This window comes from Pristiophorus japonicus, chromosome 4, assembly GCF_044704955.1.
Source record: "Pristiophorus japonicus isolate sPriJap1 chromosome 4, sPriJap1.hap1, whole genome shotgun sequence".
Classification (NCBI taxonomy): Eukaryota; Metazoa; Chordata; class Chondrichthyes; family Pristiophoridae; genus Pristiophorus; species Pristiophorus japonicus.
In genome coordinates, this window is record NC_091980.1 from 5,428,592 (window position 1) to 5,448,336 (window position 19,745).

General features: G+C 49.0%; 1 protein-coding gene across 5 annotated transcripts in view; it reads right to left on the reverse strand.

Annotated features, from left to right (window-relative positions):
* dele1 (DAP3 binding cell death enhancer 1) overlaps positions 1-19,745 on the reverse strand; it is a 74,729-nt gene that overhangs the window by 29,966 nt on the left and 25,018 nt on the right. For 4 of the 5 annotated variants that reach the window (XR_011592977.1, XM_070877986.1, XM_070877984.1 and 1 more), the window contains exons 4-10: positions 18,167-18,311; positions 13,441-13,599; positions 10,670-10,749; positions 8,919-9,015; positions 5,262-5,404; positions 3,560-3,718; positions 509-601 (exon numbers count right to left, since the gene is read on the reverse strand). Coding sequence is in view for 4 of the 5 variants with exons in the window: in XM_070877986.1 (XP_070734087.1) it covers positions 509-601; positions 3,560-3,718; positions 5,262-5,404; positions 8,919-9,015; positions 10,670-10,749; positions 13,441-13,599; positions 18,167-18,311 (876 nt within the window). In the remaining variant the exon portion in view is untranslated. The remainder of the gene's footprint in view (positions 1-508; positions 602-3,559; positions 3,719-5,261; positions 5,405-8,918; positions 9,016-10,669; positions 10,750-13,440; positions 13,600-18,166; positions 18,312-19,745) is intronic. The other variant, XM_070877983.1, reaches the window with a different exon arrangement.

Here is a 19,745-nt window from a genome sequence, read left to right on the forward strand (position 1 = left end):
ATACTTGCCTTGGAGGCAGTTGCAACAAAGGTTCACTGGACTGATTCCTGGGATGAGAGGGCTGCCTTATGGTGAGAGATTGTGTAGAATGGGCCGATACTCTCTGGAGCTTGGAAGAATGAGAGGTGATCTCATTGAAACATAGAAGATTCTGAAGGGGATTGACAGGGTAGTTGCTGAGAGGTTGTTTCCCCCGGGCTGGGGAGTCTAGAACCAGGGGTCACAGTCTCAGGGTAAGGAGTCGGCCATTTAAGACTGAGATGAGGAGGTGAATCTTTGGAATTCTCTGCCCTGGAGAGCTGTAGATGCTGAGTCTCTGAATATATTCAAGGCTGAGATCGATAGAATTTTGGGGAATCAAGGGATGTGGAGATTGCCGGGAAAGTGGCGTTCAGGTCGATGATCAGCCATGGCGGAGCAGGCTCGAAGGGCCGTAGCGCCTACTAAAATGAAAAATTTAGATCACCCCTTAATCTCGTATATTGCACTGAAGCACAGAATATCTTACCCCACTCCCCGATGCCATGGTCAGATACCCAGCAGCCCGGGGCAGATCCTGGTGAGGCTCTTTGGTGTAGAAGACCCCGAGATAGGCTTGGGCCTGCAACGATGAGAGGACACAATACGTTTCATACTTCGGGCACCGTGCTTTCACAGACATCGTTTCTTCCCCCCCCACCCCGCCTGCTTTGTCTGTTTCCCTTCTTTCAAGGTTGGCCCTCTCTGGCAGGTCAGAGAGAAGGAACTTGCATTTCTAGAGAGTCTTTCATCACCTCAGAATGTCGCAAAGCGCTTCACAGCCAATGAAGTAAAAGTAAGAAAGAGCAAGTTATTATTTAAATGGAGAAAGATTGCAAAGTGCTGCAGTACAGCGGGACCTGGGGGTACTTGTGCATGAAACACAAAAGGATAGTATGCAGGTACAGCAAGTGATCAGGAAGGCAAATGGTATCTTTATTGCAAAGGGGATGGAGTATAAAAGCAGGGAAGTCTTGCTCCAGTTATACAGGGTATTGGTGAGGCCACACCTGGAATACTGCGTGCAGTTTTGGTTTCCATATTTACGAAAGGATATACTTGTTTTGGAGGCAGTTCAGAGAAGGTTCACTCGGTTGATTCTGGAGATGAGGGGGTTGACTTATGAGGAAAGGTCGAGTAGGTTGGGCCTCTACTCATTGGAATTCAGAAGAATGAGAGGTGATCTTATCGAAACGTACAGGATTATGAGTGGGCTCGACAAGGTGGATGCAGAGAGGATGTTTCCACTAATGGGGGAGACTAGAACTAGGGGGCATAATCTTAGAATAAGGGGCCGCCCATTTAAAACTGAGATGAGGAGGAATTTCTTCTCCTAGAGGGTTGTAAATCTGTGGAATTCGCTGCCTCAGAGAGCTGTGGAAGCTGGGACATTGAATAAATTTAAGACAGAGATAGACAGTTTCTTAAACGATAAGGGCATAAGGGGTTATGGGGAGCAGGCGGGGAAGTGGAGCTGAGTCCATGATCGGATCAGCCATGATTTTATTAAATGGCAGAGCAGGCTCGAGGAGCCGAATGGCCGACTCCTGCTCCTATTTCTTATGTTCTTATATAAAATACTGCAGGTGCTTGGAAATCTGAAGTAAAAACACACCAGAAATGTTAACTCTGTTTCTCTCTCCACAGATGCTGCCCGATCGTGCTGAGTGTTTCCAGCATTTGCTGTTTTTATTTAGTACTTTATGTCGTGTAGTCACTGTTGCAATGTAGGAAACACGGCTGTCATTTGCACACAGCAAGATCCCATAATCAGCAATGAGATAAATGACCAGATAATCTGCTTTTAAGTGATGGTGGTTGAGGCCAGAACACTGATGAGAAGTCCCCCACTGCTCTTTTTCGAATAGCGCCGTGGGATCTTTTACTGCCCGAGAGAGTAGGCGGGGCCAGGGTTTAACATCTCACGCGAAAGACGGCACCTCCCACAGTGTGGCGCTCCCTCAGTACTGCACTGGGAGAGTCAGTCTGGATTTGTGTGTGGGGAGCAGGGTGGGGGGGGGTCGGGGAGTTCTCCCTGTGGAAGGTAGCGGACTGAATAGTGGAGTGTGGAGGCCGGACGAGCATTTCTCAGTGACTCCAGCTGGCAAGGGCACGTGTGGATGTTGGGCGAATACAGATCAGACTTGGCGGTGATGCTTCCCATGGTCAAACAGCTCACCGACAGCCATCCGACCCGTGAAACCGCACTGCAGCACGAGACAGCCTTCGGGGAAGGACGGGGGGGCGGGCGGGTGCTGCAGGGAACGGTGCTGGGTCCTCAACTATTTACAATCTATATTAATGACTTGGATGAAGGGACCGAGTGTAATGTAGCCAAGTTTTCTGATGGGTGGGAAAGCAAGTTGTGAGGAGGACACAAAGAATCTGCAAAGGGATATAGACAAGCTCAGTGAGTGGACAAAAATCTGGTAGATGGAGTATAATGTGGGAAAATGTGAGGTTATCCACTTTGGCAGAAAAAATAGAAAAGCAAATTACAATTTAAATGGAGAAAAATAGCAAAGTGCTACAGTACAGAGGGATCTGGGGGTCCTTGTGCATGAAACACAAAAGGTTAGTATGCAGGTACAGCAAGTGATCAGGAAGGCCAATGGAATCTTGGCCTTTATTGCAAAGGGGATAGAGTATAAAAGCAGAGAAGTCCTGCTACAACTATACAGGCCACACCTGGAGTACTGCGTGCAGTTTTGGTCTCCGTATTTAAGGAAGGATATACTTGCATTGGAGACAGTTCACGAGGTTGATTCCAGAGATGAGGGGGTTGACATATGAAGATAGGTTGGGCCTATACTCACTGGAGTCCAGAAAAATGAGAGGTGATCTTATCGAAACATATAAGATAATGAGGGGGCTCAACAAGGTGGATGCAGAGAGGATATTTCCACTCATAGGGGAAAATAAAACTAGGGGACATAGTCTCTGAATAAGGGGCCACCCATTTAAAACGGAGATGAGGAGGAATTTCTTCTCTCAAAGGGTTGTAAATCAATGGAATTCTCTGCCCGAGAGAGCTGTGGAGGCTGGGTCATTGAATATATTTAAGGCAGAGAGAGACAGATTTTTGAGCGCTAAGGGAATACAAAGTTATGAGTGAGCGGGCAGGGAAGTGGAGTTGAGGCCAAGATCACATCAGCCATGATCTTATTGAATGGCGGAGCAGGCGCGAGGGGCCAAATGGCCGACTCCTGCTCCTATTTCTTTTTGTTCTTAGAATTACATAGAATCTACAGCGCAGAAACAGGCCGTTCGGCCCAACAGGTCGATGCCGATGTTTGCGCTCGACACCAGTCTTCCCCCACAGTCGTGGGGAAAATGGACACGACCAACGTTCCCGTTCAGCTGCGCAGGCGATCCGAGAATCCCATGCAGCCAGCAAAAATCGCAGCAGCCAACGAGACAGAGGAAGCACTGGACACGACTCTCTGAATTCATGCAGCCCGCTTGAAGGAGTTTGAGCAAATTACCGGAACGGTGGGTGTACTCATGCGATATATGTTTTAAAAATCACGCGATGACTTGCCTCTTTGAGCCCAGATTTGGCTGTCTTCTCCAACTGTTGTATGGCGTTCTGGGTGTCTCTGGCCACCCTGGCTGGCTTGGCGTGCAAGAGGTATCGGGCCCAACGGTACTGGGCCATGCTGTGTCCTTGGGCGGCAGCCTGACTGTAATACAGGGCGGCCTGGGAGGGCAGGGAAGTAAACAGAAAGAGTTGGATTTGTATAGCGCCTTTCACAACATCTCAAAGCACTTTACAGCCAACAAAGTACTATTTGAAGTGCAGTCACTGTTGTAATGTGGGAAACGCAGCAGCCAATTTGTGCACAGCAAGCTCCCACAATCAGCAATGTGATAATGACCAGATAATCTGTTTTAGTTATATTGATTGAGGGATAAATATTGGTCCCAGGACACCGGGGAGAACCGCCCTGATCTTTTTCGAAATAGTGGCCGTGGGATCTTTTACGTCCACTTGAAAAAGCAGACGGGGCCTCGGTTTAACGTCTCATCCAAAAGACAGCACCTCCGACAGTGCAGCACCCCCTCAGCACTGCACTGGAGTGTCAGCCTAGATTTTTCGTACTCATGTCGCTGGATTTAAATAGGATTAGATTGGGTTGCGGCACCATAATATCTGAGGCATTGCCCTGTAACTTAAAACACATTAAAGGCACGACACAAAACACAGCGGAGATTTCAGTATTGTCGCCTTGTTTGGACTGAACGGTTTGAGGGAATAGGGTTACTACAAGTATAGTCACTTATGTAGGTAAATGTGGCAGGCACTTGATGCACAGGAATATTCCACAAAAAACAATGAAATGAAAGACTGTTTTAATTGAGGAAATGGAATGTTGGCCAGGACAGTTTCAGAATAAGGAGATCACGTGGCTCCGGTTGGGGTGGAGTGTAGAATGTTTCAGTGTAAGGGGTGTCGCAGTTGTGTGAGGCGGACTGGTTGGGCTGGGTGCTCTTTACCTTTCCGCCATTGTTCATAGGTTTATATGTAATCTTCAGGGCTGCTGACCGAGGGCCGTGCGGCTCTTTGTCGGCCGGCGCGGAAATGATGGGTCGAAATGGCTTCCTTCTGCGCTGTAAATTTCTATGTTTCTAATAAAGGGTTGGCCATTTAAGACAGAGATGAGGAGGAATTTCTTCTCTCCGAGGGTCGTGAATCTTTGGAATTCTCTACCCTAGAGAGCTGTGGAGGTTGGGTCATTGAATATATTTATGGTGGAGATAGACAGATTTTTGAATGATAGGGGAGTCGAGGGTTATGGGGAGCGGGCGGGGAAGTGGAGTTGAGGCCAGGATCAGATCAGCCGTGATCTTATTGAATGGCGGAGCAGGCTCGAGGGGCCAAATGGCCGACTCCTGCTCCTATTTCTTATGACACTGGGAGAACTCTGAGTTTTCTTCAAATAGTGCCGTGGGATCTTTAACTTCTACCTGAACCACAGTTGCCTCGATTTAACGTCTCATCTGAAAGACGGTGCCTACGACAATGCTGCACTCCCTCGGTACTGGGCTGGAATCTCCCCCTTGATCGTGGGCTCAAGTCCTGCTGTGGGGCTCAAACCTACAACGGACTGACCCAGGGCACGCTGCGCTGGCACTTTTAGGATTACCAGGGAAGGGCGTGAAGGGCAATTAGAATACAAGTACACACGTGTACACACATGCGCGCTCACACGGCATGTCTATTCCATTACTCAGACTCCTACCTTCTCGATATCTTTGGCCGTGCCTCTCCCCAGTTCGTAGCACACTCCGACGTTGTACTGGGCCTTGCTGTAGCCTTGCCTGGCTGCCATCATGAAACAGGAGAATGCCATCTCGTAGTCTTTGGCTTTTAAGTTTTCAATCCCTATTCAAGAGAGATTTAACCAATAGAAAGATGCATAGATAATAAGAGATCATATGGGGCTGGATTCTTGTTCTTCTCTCGCAGCGGTTAGTGCCCCAGAGGGACGGTAATGGCGGCAGTGAGCTCTTCCGGGCGTGCGGCCAGCTTCCATCGTCCCGCCGGACATTCGGTGCCGGTTTCAACGGGGCGCGGGGTATTACCGCCTAGAAGCAGCGAGCTGGTGTGTAACGCCCCTGGTTGCAATACCGGCTCGATTTTTGCCTCCTGCCCGACCCGTAGCGCCCTGCAGCGTCCCTTGCTAGGACCGCCTGGGAAAACGGGCGTTCCATAGAAAATAGGTGCAGGAGCAGGCCATTCGGCCCATCGAGCCTGCACCACCATTCAATAAGATCATGGCTGATCATTCACCTCAGTACCCCATTCCTGCTTTCTCTCCATACCCCCTGATCCCTTTAGCCGTAAGGGCCACATCTAACTCCCTCTTGAATATATCTAATGAACTGGCCTCAACAACTCTCTGCGTAGGGAATTCCACAGGTTCACAACTCTCTGAGTGAAGAAGTTTCTCCTCATCTCGGTCCTAAATGGCTGACCCCTTATCCTTAGACTGTGTCCCCTGGTTCTGGACTTCCCCAACATCGGGAACATTCTTCCTGCATCTAACCTGTCCAGTCCCGTCAGAATTTTATATGTTTCTATGAGATCCCCTCTCATTCTTCTAAACTCCAGTGTATAAAGGCCCAGTCGATCCAGTCTCTCCTCATATGTCAGTCCTGCCATCCCGGGAATAAGTCTGGTGAACCTTCGCTGCACTCCCTCAATAGCAAGAACGTCCTTCCTCAGATTAGGAGACCAAAACTGAACACAATATTCAAGGTGTGGCCTTACCAAGGCCCTGTACAACTGCAGTAAGACCTCCCTGCTCCTATACTCAAATCCCCTAGCTATGAAGGCCAACATGCCATTTGCCTTCTTCACCACCTGCTGTACCTGCATGCCAACTTTCAATGACTGATGTACCATGACACCCAGGTCTCATTGCATCTCCCCTTTTCCTAATCTGCCGCCATTGAGATAATATTCTGCCTTCCTGTTTTTGCCACCAAAATGGATAACCTCACATTTATCCACGTTATACTGTATCTGCCATGCATTTGCCCACTCACCTAACCTGTCCAAGTCACCCTTCAGCCTCTTAGTGTCCTCCTCACAGCTCACATCACCACCCAGCTTAGTGTCGTCTGCAAACTTGGAGATATTACACTCAATTCCTTCATCTAAATCATTGATGTATGTTGTAAATAACTGGGGTCCCAGCACTGAGCCCTGCGGCACTCCACTAGTCACTGTCTGCCATTCTGAAAAGGACCCGTTTATCATGATTCTCTGCTTCCTGTCTGCCAACCAGTTCTCTATCCACATCAATACATTAGCCCCAATATCATTTGCCTTAATTATGCACACCAATCTCTTGTGTGGGACCTTGTCAAAAGCCTTTTGAAAGTCCAAATACACCACATCCACTGATTCTCCCTTGTCCACTCTACTAGTTACATCCTCAAAAATATTTAGAAGATTTGTCAAGCATGATTTCCCTTTCATAAATCCATGCTGACTTGGACCGATCCTGTCACTGCTTTCCAAATGCGCTGCTATTTCATCTTTAATAATTGATTCCAACATTTTCCCCACTACTGATGTCAGGCTAACCCGTCTATAATTATCCGTTTTCTCTCTCCCTCCTTTTTTAAAAAGTGGTGTTACATTAGCTACCCTCCAGTCCATAGGAACTGATCCAGAGTCGATAGACTGTTGGAAAATGATCACCAATGCATCCACTATTTCGAGGGCCACTTCCTTAAGTAGTACCGAGCTGTAATGGCCACAGTGAGGTAAGTAATGTCCACCTCAGGTAAGTGTGATTGGTTTATTTTTTGCGATTTATGTTGTGGTGGCGTGAGTTATTTCTTGGTGTTTTCTTTGCAGGTTCCCTCCCCTCCCGCCCCCCCACCCTCCAGGCCTCTCTCCGTGCGCTCCCAGGCCGGCTCTTTAGCTCGGGATTTCCGCTTGCTCAGCCCACCTAGTGCCCTAAGAGAGGTGTGTAACGTTCCCCCCTAGCGCTCCGTCCCACATTCAGGGCCCCGATGACGTGCGCAAATTGGCTGCTGTGTTTCCCACATTACAACATTGACTACACTCCAAAAAGACTTTGTTGGCTGTAAAGCACTTTGAGACGTTACGAAAGGCGCTATACAAATCCAACTCTTTCTATTTACTTCCCTGCCCTCCCAGGCCGCCCTGTATTACAGTCAGGCTGCCGCCCAAGCACACAGCATGGCCCAGTACCGTTGGGCCCGATACCTCTTGCACGCCAAGCCAGCCAGGGAGGTCAGAGACACCCAGAACGCCATACAACAGTTGGCGAAGACAGCCAAATCTGGGCTCAAAGAGGCAAGTCATCGTGTTATTTTCAAAACATATATCGCATGCGTACACCACCGTTCCGGTAATTTGCTCAAACTCCTTCAAGCGGGCTGAATGAATTCAAGAGAGTCGTGTCCAGTGCTTCCTCCGACTCTTTGGCTGCTGCGATTTTTGCATTGAAGAGCCAGCTGCGCAGCTTAAAGGGAACGTTGGTCGTGTCCATTTTCCCCACTGACTGAGGCGCAAACTGTTCCCAGGTGTAAACTTTACCGCCCCGAAGTTAGCAAAGCCGAAAATCCAGAAAGGAGATTTTGATGAGCCAAGGTATCACGGTGAGCATTTTAATTAATCCTCCCATCCTACCAAAGTGTAACCAGCGATCAGGGATTTTGACTGGAAGTGTGTGTGTGGGGATATTGGGCGAGGAGAGGATTTGGTTCACCTCCATGGTTGAATGGCCAGTCAACGCTCATTGCTCAGACTGAGATTTTAGAATTCTTCGAGATGTGGGCGTTGCAGGCAAGGCCGGCATTTATTGCCCTTCCCTAATTGCCCCTTGAGAAGGTAGGGGTGAGCCTCCTTCCTGAACCGCTGCAGTCCGTGTGGTGAAGGTGCTCCCACAGTGCTGTTAGGGAGAGACATTAAGATGCTGAGAGGATGTTTCCCCTCGTGAGGGAAATGTAGAACTAGGGGGCATAATTTCAGAATAAGGGGTCACCCATTTAAGATTGAGGTGAGGAGGAATTTCTTCTCTCAGAGGGCTGTGAATCTTTGGAATTCTCTGCCCCAGAGAGCTGTGAATATACTGAACATATTTAAGGTGGAGATAGACAGATTTTTGAAATACAGGGGATCAAGGGTTATAGGGAGTGGGCGGGGAAGTGGAGCTGAGGCCAAGATCGGATCAGCCGTGATCTCATTGAATGGCGGAGCAGGCTCGAGGGGCCGAATGGCCGGCTCCTGCTCCTATTTCTTATGTTCTTATGTTCGAATGTCCATTTGGGTGAGGCACCTAACATGAGTCAGATGAGCAAATCTGGAAATTTGGGAGAGAGACAGAGAGAAGATTTTGGTGAGTGAAATCACTTACCGATAATATTTAAAATGGAAGAAATGGTGGATGCTGTAGCTCCCTGCAAGTTGGAAGTGGCTCGGTTCAAAACCTCTTCTGGATTGAGTTCCTCCCTCTATATAAACAGACGGGATAGCGGTGGTTAACAGCCAAACAGAAGAACCGCGTACTGATACGACTTAAACAAAGGCTCAATACGCTCACATGGATGCACCTGGACTAAACATGGAACTAATCCATTCGTGAGAGGGTGGAGGCTCTCAGCTGGAGTCCCAACAACTGCTTAACAAAGCAAAAAGGAATCTCATCTCAAATCTAACATTTTGCAAGTGGGAGGCTTCTGAAAACACAAAGGGGGAGAAATTCGATGGGGGCGCTAAATTTTAAAAAGTTGAAAAAATTAGCGACAGGCGCCAACGTTTTTTAAACTTTAAAAAATATTTGACGTTTGTGCAGCAGGAAGGAAATGGGGCATTAAATCAAGTGTTCCACTTCCTTCCCGGAGTGCAAGAGGCAGCAGGCGGGGCGGGACTTGTGCAGCGCTGCCGTGTTGGAGGGCTCCTTCCCTTCCTTAAAGGGGAAGCTCCTCAAAAGAAAAACTGACCTGCTCCCTGACGGCAGTCGCGATCCGACCCGATGCGCTGCAGCAGAATGCCGGGCTGATCGATCGCGGGAGGAAAACAGCGGAAAAAACAAGTCCTTTAAGCATTGCCCACGGAGCGCCCGGCCTCCCGATGAACGCCTCCTGCAGCTGTCGGTGTTTTCGCCGGGCGATGCCACAGCGGGCTGAACCCAAGTTCGGGGCGCTGCGCAGGGCGATGACGTCACGGTCTCCGGGCGAAGGCGCAATGCCGTACCGCCGCCACAAACCTGCCGCCCGGTCGGTAAGTGTTAGCGTCCCATTCTCGCCTCCCCACCACCCCCCGGGAAGACAAAAGAGGCGGCGCTAAGGAAGCCAATTTCTAGGCCAAGGTTAGGGTTTGAGTAATCGGTCTAAATCATTGTTGGCCGACCAACAGGGCATCTTTAAAAAAAAAAATTGAGACTTCTGATAAATATATTCATCTCAATTTGACATGATCTAATTTGAGCTGTGTCAACCGTGGTTTAGCGGGTAGCACTCTCTCGCCTCGTGTGTTCAAGCTAACCTGGGCTGACACTCCCAGTGCCCTACTGAGGGAATGCCGCACTGTCGGAGGGGCAGTACTGAGGGAGTGCTGCAATGTCGGAGGGGCAGTACTGAGGGAATGCTGCACTGTCGGAGGGGCAGTACTGAGGGAGCGCCGCACTGTCGAAGGGGTAGTACTGAGGGAGCGCTGCACTGTCAGAGGGGCAGTACTGAGGGAATGCTGCACTATCAGAGGGGCAGTACTGAGGGAATGCCACACTGTCGGAGGGGCAGTACTGAGGGAGCGCCGCACTGTCGGAGGGGCAGTACTGAGGGAGTGCTGCACTGTCGGAGGGGCAGTACTGAGGGAGCTCCGCACTGTCGGAGGGGCAGTACTGAGGGAGCGCCGCACTGTCGGAGGGGCAGTACTGAGGGAGTGCTGCACTGTTGGAGGTGCTGTCTGTGGCACTGGCTGTTTCCCCCATTAGCTGCAGCATGCCCAGTGCAAACATTCAGTTCATCCACCATCACACATTCTAACTATACATGATTGTTGATTCTACTGTGAAGCCGTCACTGCTGTGACACTGCTTAACATTTTCGGAACAACCAAATTCCCTACTTTAAGTTTTGCAGTGGACAGAAGGGACAGTATGGTTACCTGCAGGTCTCCTCGCTGGCCATTTCCACCTGCTGCTCCACATTCTGAGCATTGTGCATCTTTTATAAACAGGGGCTCGTCTGCAACACATAGAAAAACCGTATTACACACCAGCAATTTCACTGGCAGATAAGATACCTGCAAAGGCTGAAATTGTGCAATAAAAACCAAAAATACTGCCACTATATCCCGGCACAGGCACGGGGGGCCGAATGGCCTCCTCTGTGCTGTGTCATTCTAAGGGGTAGAAGAGCAAAGGGATCTCGGGGTACAAATACACAAATCACTAAACGTTGCGACACAGGTTAGCAAGGCCGTAAAAAGCAGACCAGGCACAAGGTTCATTTCTGCAGGGATAGAATTGAAAAGTAGGGAAGTTATGCTGAACCTGTATTGAACCTTGGTTAGACCACACTTAGAGCACTGCGTACAGTTCTGGTCTCCATATTATAAAAAGGATTTAGAGGGACTGGAGGGTGCAGAGAAGATTCACAAAGAATAATTAGAAATGCGAGATATTCCCATCAGGAAAGGATGAACAGGCTGGGTCTCTGTTCTCTTGAAAATCAGAAGGCCGAGGGGTGACCTAATAGAGGTCTTTAAAATTATGAAAGGTTTTATAGAGTGGATACAGAGAGAATGTTTCCACTTGTGGGGAAGAGCATAACTAAGAGACTATTAATATAAGATAAATCCAATGGGGAATTCAGAAGAAACTTCTTTATCCAGAGAGCGATGAGAATATGGAACTCGCTGCCACAGGGAGTGGTTGAAGTGAATAGTATCGATGCATTTAAGGGGAAGGCTAGATAAGCATATGAGGGAGAAGGGAATAGAGGCTTATGCTGATGAGAAAAGACAGGAGGCGGCTCGAATTGAGTATAAATGCCGGCATGGACTGGTCGGGTCGAATGGCCTGTTTCTGTGCTGCACATCCTGTTATCCTCTGTTATACTATGGGTCTATACAGCACATGCCAGTCAACACCCGAGAATGACCATGTAAGAATAGCCTGGGGCTGCAGTCCTTGTCTGCATACCAGAAATTAGGTTCTAGACACGGAGTCAAACACTTATCAAGAATTACGTGAACATACATGCTCTTCACCATCGACAACGCACAGTCAGACGTGTGATGGAACACTCCCCACTTGCCTGGATGAGTGCAGCTCCAACAACACTCAAGAAGCTCGACACCATCCAGGACAAAGCAGCCGCTTGATTGGCCCCCCCATCCCCCACCTTCAACACTCACTCCCTCCACCACCGGCGCCCCCTGGCTGCAGTGTGTACCATCTACAAGATGCACTGCAGCAACTCGCCAAGGCTTCTTCGGCAGCACGTTCCAAACCCGCGACCTCTACCCACTAGAAGGACAAGGGCAGCAGGCGCATGGGAACACCACCACCTCCACGTTCCCCTCCCAGTCACACACCATCCCGACTTGGAAATATATCGGCCGTTCCTTCACCGTCGCTGGGTCACAATCCTGGAACTCCCTCCCTAACAGCACTGTGGGAGCACCTTCACCACATGGACTGCAGCGGTTCAAGGTAGCGGCTCACCACCACCTTCTCAAGGGGCAATTAGGGATGGGCAATAAATGCCGACCTTGCCAGCGACGCCCACATCCCGAGAATGAGTTTGAAGATAACACAGTCACAGACACATTAGTCGCTGAGCTCAACTTTCTCCCTTTCTTCCTTCCTTTTATCTGCTACTCACCTTACATTACAATTTCACCATTTTTATCTTTCCAACATCTTCATATGATCTTAGTTCTTGATTTAAAATTCTCATCCTTGTTTTCAAATCCCTCCATGGCCTCGCCCCTGCCTATCTCTGTAGCCCAGTCCAGACCGACAACTCTGAGATCTCTGCGCTCCTCTAATTCTGACCTCTTGCACATCGCCCAGTTCTTAGCTCCAGCAATTGGTGGCCGTGCCTTCAGCTGCCTGGGCCACAAGCTCTGGAATTCCCTCTCTAAACCTCTTTGCCTCTTGCGCCTCCTTTAAGACGCTTCTAAAAACCTATCTCTATCACCTGCCCTAACGTCTCCTTATGTGGCTCGGTGTCAAATTTTGTCCAAGAAACATTGCTGTGAAGCGCCTTTGGGGTAAGAACATAATAGGAGCAGGAGTCGGCTATTCGGCCCCTTGAGCCTGCTCCGACATTCAATGAGATCATCGCTGATCTTTGACCTCAACTCCACTTTTCTGCACTATCCCCATATCCCTTGATTCCCTTAATATCCAAAAATCTATCGATCTCTGTCTTGAATATACTCAAAGACGGAGCCTCCACAGCCCTCTGGGGCAGAGAATTCCAGAGATTCACCACCCTCTGAGTGAAGAAATTTCTCATCTCAGTCCTAAATGGCCGACCCATTATCCTGAGACTGTGACCCCTGGTTCTAGACTCCCCAGCCCCGGGGGAAACACCCTCTCAGCATCTACCCTGTCAAGCCCTGTAAGAATTTTGTATGTTTCAATGAGATCACCTCTCATTCTTCTAAACTCTAGAGAATATAGGCCTAGTCTACTCAATCTCTCCTCATAGGACAATCCTCCCATCCCAGGAACGTTCGTTGAACTCCCTCTGTGGCAAGTATATCCTTCCTTAGGTAAGGAGACCAAAACTGTACACAATACTCCAGGTGTGGTCTCACCAGATCCCGATATAATTGCAGTAAGACGTCTTGATTGGAATGTTTTACTACATCCAACAAGCAGACCTTTCAGCGTGACGAAGAGAATTCTTTGTGACTCATACCTTGCTCAACACTTTCATCGGTTTCCACTTGTTCGGTCCTTAAGGCCGCAGCTTTGCCATGTGCAGGAGAGGATGAACCGGCAGACACGGAATTCCGATCAGTCGAGTTACTGATAGTGTGTGGCTCCGCACTCCGAGGCAAAATGCTTCGGCTGAACTCTACCACACAAAGAAAGCAAGAGAGAGAGAGAGAGAGAGAGAGAGACATAACAACAATAACATATTTATATAGCACCTTTAATGTAGTGAAATGTCCCAAGGTCCTTCACAGGAGTATTATAAGACAAAAAACAATTTGACACTGAGCCACACAAGAAGAAATTAGGGCAGGTGACCAAAAGCTTGGTCAAAGAGGTAGGTTTTAAGGAGCATCTTAAAAGAGGAGAGAGGTAGAGAGGTTTAGGGAGGGAGTTCCAGGGCTTGGGGCCCAGGCAACAGAAGGCATGGCCACCAATGGTGGAGCGATTATAATCAGGGATGCTCAGTAGGGCAGAATTTGAGGAGCGCAGACATCTCGGGGGGTTGTGAGGCTGGAGGAGATTAGAGAGATAGGGAGGGGCGAGGGACATGGAGGGAGTTGTAAACAAGGATGAGAATTTTGAAATCAAGGCGTTGCTTAACTGGGAACCAATGTAGGTCTGCGAGCACAGGGGTTGATGGGTGAGCGGGACAATGTGAGTTAGGACACGGGGCAGCCGAGGTTTGGATGACTTTAAGTTTACGTAAGATAGAACGTGGGAGGCCAGCCAGGAGATAACACAGGAAAGGACAATGCTTCTTGCATGGCAGCAGAAATACTTATGTGTCAGTATTGCCGATAACTGGGCTGTAAAACCTGGATTTAATATACATACAAAATTTCTGCCACTAAGGCTCTATCTAGTGCCATCACCCAGTGGGGACGCATTGGTTTGTTTTTCCCGTAGAAGTTGACACAGAAGCAGGAGAGGCAACAGGAAGCCACACTGGTAGTGGGAGTTGTGTACAGACCACCAAACAGTAGTAGTAAGGTTGGGGACAGCATCAAACAGGAAATAAGGGATGCATGCAATAAAGGTACAGCAGTTATCATGGGTGACTTTAATCTACATATTAATTGGGCTAACCAAGCTGGTAGCAATGCGGTGGAGGAGGATATCCTGGAGTGTATTAGGGATGGTTTTCGAGACCAATGTGTCGAGGAACCAACCAGGGAGCTGGCCATCCTAGACTGGGTGATGTGTAATGAGAAAGGACTAATTAGCAATCTTTTTGTGCGAGACCCCTTGGGGAAGAGTGATCATAACGTGGTAGAATTCTTTATTAGGGTGGAGAGTAACACAGTTAATTCAGAAACTAGGGTCCTGAGCTTAAGGAAAGGTAACTTTGATGGTTTGAGGCGTGAATTGGCTAGAATAGACTGGCAAATGATACTTAAAAAGTTGACGGTGGATAGGCAATGGCAAACATTTAAAGATCACATGGATGAACTTCAGCAATTGGACATCCCTGTCTGGAGTAAAAATAAAACGGGGAAGGTGGCTCAACCGTGGCTAACAAGGGAAATTAAGAATAGTGTTAAATCCAAGGAAGAGGCATATAAATTGGCCAGAAAAAGCAGCAAACCTGAGGACTGGGAAAAATTTAGAATTCAGCAGAGGAGGACAAAGGGTTTAATTAAGAAGGGGAAAACAGAGTACGAGAAGAAGCTTGCCGGGAACATAAAAACTGACTGCAAAAGCTTCTATAGATATGTGAAGAGAAAAAGATTAATGAAGACAAACGTAGGTCCCTTGCAGTCAGATTCAGGTGAATTTATAATGGGGAACAAAGAAATGGCAGACCAATTGAACAAATACTTTGGTTCTGTCTTCACGAAGGAAGACACAAATAACCTTCCGAAAGTACTAGAGGTCCGAGGGTCTAGTGAGAAGGAGGAACTGAAGGATATCCATATTAGGCAGGAAATTGTGTTAGGGAAATTGATGGGATTGATGGCCGATAAATCCCCGGGGCCTGATAGTCTGCATCCCAGGGTACTTAAGGAAGTGGCCCTAGAAATAGTGGATGCATTGGTGATCATTTTCTAACAGTCTATCGACTCGGGATCAGTTCCTATGGACTGGAGTGTAGCTAATGTAACACCACTTTTGTAAAAAGGAGGGAGAGAGAAAGCGGGTAATTATAGACTGGTTAGCCTGACATCAGTGGTGAGGAAAATGTTGGAATCAATTATTAAGGATGAAATAGCAGAGCATTTGGAAAGCAGTGACAGGATCGGTCCAAGTCAGCATGCATTTATGAAGGGGAAAACATGCTTGACAAATCTTCTGGAATTTTTTGAGGATGTAACTAGTAGAGTGGACAAGGGAGAACCAGTGGATGTGGTGTATTTGGACTTTCAAAAGGCTTTTGACAAGGTCCCACACAAGAGATTGCTGTACAAAATCAAAGCACATGGTATTGGGGGTAATATACTGACGTGGATAGAGAACTGGTTGGCAGACAGGAAGCAGAGAGTCGGGATAAACGGGTCCTTTTCAGAATGGCAGGCAGTGACTAGTGGAGTGCCGCAGGGCTCAGTGCTGGGACCCCAGCTCTTTACAATATACATTAATGATTTGGATGAAGGAATTGAGTGTAATATCTCCAAGTTTGCAGATGACACTAAGCTGGGTGGCGGTGTGAGCTGTGAGGAGGATGCTAAGAGGCTGCAGGGTGACTTGGACAGATTAGGTGAGTGGGCAAATGCATGGCAGATGCAGTATAATATGGATAAATGTGAGGTTATCCACTTTGGGGGCAAAAACACGAAGACAGAATATTATCTGAATGGTGGCAGATTAGGAAAAGGGGAGGGGCAACGAGACCTGGGTGTCATGGTTCATCAGTCATTGAAAGTTGGCATGCAGGTACAGCAGGCGGTGAAGGCAGCAAATGGTATGTTGGCCTGCATAGCTAGGGGATTTGAGTATAGGAGCAGGGAGGTCTTACTGCAGTTGTACAGGGCCTTGGTGAGGCCTCACCTGGAATATTGTGTTCAGTTTTGGTCTCCTAGTCTGAGGAAGGACATTCTTGCTATTGAGGGAGTGCAGCGAAGGTTCACCAGACTGATTCCAGGGATGGCTGGACTGACATATGAGGAGACACTGGATCAACTGGGCCTTTATACATTGGAGTTTAGAAGGATGAGAGGGGATCTCATAGAAACATACAAGATTCTGACGGGACGGGACAGGTTAGATGTGGGTAGATTGTTCCCGATCTGGGGAAGTCCAGAACCAGGGGACACAGTCTTGGGATAAGGGGTAGGCCATTTAGGACTGAGATGAGGGGAAACTTCTTCACTCAGAGAGTTGTTAACCTGTGGAATTCCCTGCCGCAGAGAGTCGTTGATGCCAGTTCATTGGATATATTCAAGAGGGAGTTAGATATGGCCCTTACGGCTAAAGGGATCAAGGGGTATGGAGAGAAAGCAGGAAAGGGGCACTGAGGGAATGATTAGCCATGATCTTATTGAATGGCGGTGCAGGCTCGAAGGGCCGAATGGCCTACTCCTGCACCTATTTTCTATGTTTCTAACTGCACTGCCGGTGTGATACTGGGCCACGTTGGTGTGGCAGAACCCGGACCTGGTCTGTGCCGTACTGATCTAATCTGGGTCAGCAGTTGGGGTGCTAGAACTGGCTCCTGGGCGGCAGGCAAAAACATTCGGCCCCTCGAGCCTGCTCCACCATTCAATGAGATCACGGCTGATCTTCAACCTCAACTCCTGTTTCCAGCCCAATCTCCCTATCGCTTGATTCCCCCAGAGTCCAAAAATCTATCGATCTCAGCCTTGAATATACTTAACGACAGCCTCTGTGGTAGAGAATTCCAAAGATTCACCAACCTCTGAGTGAAGAAATTACTCCTCATCTCAAGTCTTAAATGGACGATCCCTTATCCCGAGACTGTGACCCCCTGGTTCTAGACTCTCTAGAAACCTGCTGTCCTTACCCAGTCTGGGACAATTATGTGACTCACTCTTAACTGCCCTTTGATGCTGTCCCGTTAAATCAAACTGCTACAAGTGCAACTAGGGACGGGCAATAAGCGCTGGCATTACCAGCCTTCCCATGAATGAAGCAAGGAGTTGTGCAGATGCCCTCTATGGGTCAAATTTCCCGCCGATGTTCACTTTGTACCCTCGCATGCGATGTTGGGTGATTTGAGTGAGGTACAGAGAGAGCTGTCAGTAGCATGGCACTTACCCCAGCACGAGGAGAATTAGGGGAGTGGGTGCACAGGATATCGTTTATACCTCTTGGCATACAGAGGGCAGTGAAAACGTTTCAAGGACACCCTCAAAGCCTCCTTGTAAAAATGTAACATCCCCACCGACACCTGGGAATCCCTGGTCCAAGGTCGCTCACAGTGGAGCACGCGGAAGCCAAGCGCAAACAGCGGAAGGAGCGTACGACAACCCAAGCCCCCCCCCCCACCCGTCCCTCCAACCACCGCCTGCCCCGCCTGTGACAGAGACTGTAGGTCCCGCATCGGACTCATCACTCACCTGAGAACTCGTGTCAGTGTGGAAGCAAGTCATCCTTGTTTTCGGGGGATTGCTTAAGAAGAAGAAAGAGGGCCAGAGTGTTCTTTGTAAGGTGCCCTGGTACAGTATCGTGCACTCACCATAATCACCAGCACGTTCAGCATGCAGTTAATTCGCTCGGACTTGCGTATATCAAACGAAATGTGAACTTACTGATTGTGTCCGGTGCCAGTGTGGAAGCGACAATGCCGCGGACACAGAAATGCGAGGCCGCGTCATTCTCCCGGGGACCGCTGTGGTGAGAGAACTGACGATGAAGGTGTCTTGCAAACTGTAAAAGCACCACGGCAGCAGCGCCCTGGAGGAGAACGGGACAGGAAGCACGGTCAGCGAAGCTCGTTACAAAGGGTTAACCGTTTCAGCGCACAGCACGACTTGCCCGAGCTGGCGCTACCAGTACCCGCGGGCTGACGGTGGGGCGGGGGGGGAAGAACGAGTGTCGCAGCGGGTACAGCACTGCAGTGCTTATGGTATCGGATTAGCAGCACAGAGGTCAGGAGCTCAAACCCCACCCAGGGCAAGCTGTGAAAGTGTATTCAATAAATCTGCGGGCTGCGGATGGACTGACCCACTGGTTCACTAATGGAGGGCAACCGGCGACAACCCCTACCCGGTCTGGCCTACACGTGACTCCAGTCCCACTCTACATGGTGGAGCCCGAGCTGGCCTAACAAGTCACTCAGTTGCAAAAACAATCATGATCGAGACAGCAGCTCAGCCTTCCCTGCACAACCTGTACCAATCAATCCTGGCACAATGATTAATAATGAAGACTTGCATTTATATAGCACCTTTCACGACCACCGGACGTCTCAAAACGCTTTACCGCCAATGAAGTACTTTTGGAGTGTAGTCACTGTTGTAATGTGGGAAACGCGGCAGCCAATTTGCGCACAGCAAGCTCCCACAAACAGCAACGTGATAATGACCAGATTATCTGTTTTTTTGTTATGTTGATTGAGGGATAAATATTGGCCCCCCTGCTCTTCTTCAAAATAGTCACCATGGGATCTTTTACATCCACCTGAGCGCGCAGGCGGGGCCTCGGTTTAACATCTCAATGAAAGACGGCACCTCCGAGAGTGCAGCACTCCCTCAGCACTGCCCCTCCGACAGTGCAGCACTCCCTCAGCACTGCCCCTCCGACAGTGCAGCACTCCCTCAGCACTGCCCCTCCGACAGTGCAGCACTCCCTCAGCACTGCCCCTCCGACAGGGCAGCACTCCCTCAGCACTGCCCCTCCGACAGTGCAGCACTCCCTCAGCACTGCCCCTCCGACAGTGCAGCACTCCCTCAGCATTGCACTGGAGTGTCAGCCAGGATTTATGCACTCAGTTCCCTGGAGTGGGACTTGAACCCACAACCTTCTGACTCAGAGGCAGTTCTTCCCGCTGAGCCACGGCTGACACTGTCAAGCTAATAGCGTAGATGAGCAGACGGATCTTGGTGTCCATATACACAAATGCTTAAAGGTGTCACAGGAAGTTGATAAGGTGGTTAAACACGCATATGGGCTACTTGTATTTTAAATAGAGGGATAGAATATAAAAGTTGAGAGATCATGCGAGAACTTTATAAATCACTGGTGAGGCCTCAGCTGGAGTATTGTGGACAATTCTGGGCCCCTCACTTCAGGAAAGATATAAAGGCCTTCGAGAGGGTGCAGAGGGGGTTTAGCAGGATGTGACCAGGGATAGGGGAACTTCAGTTATGAGGAGAGTTTGGAAAAGTT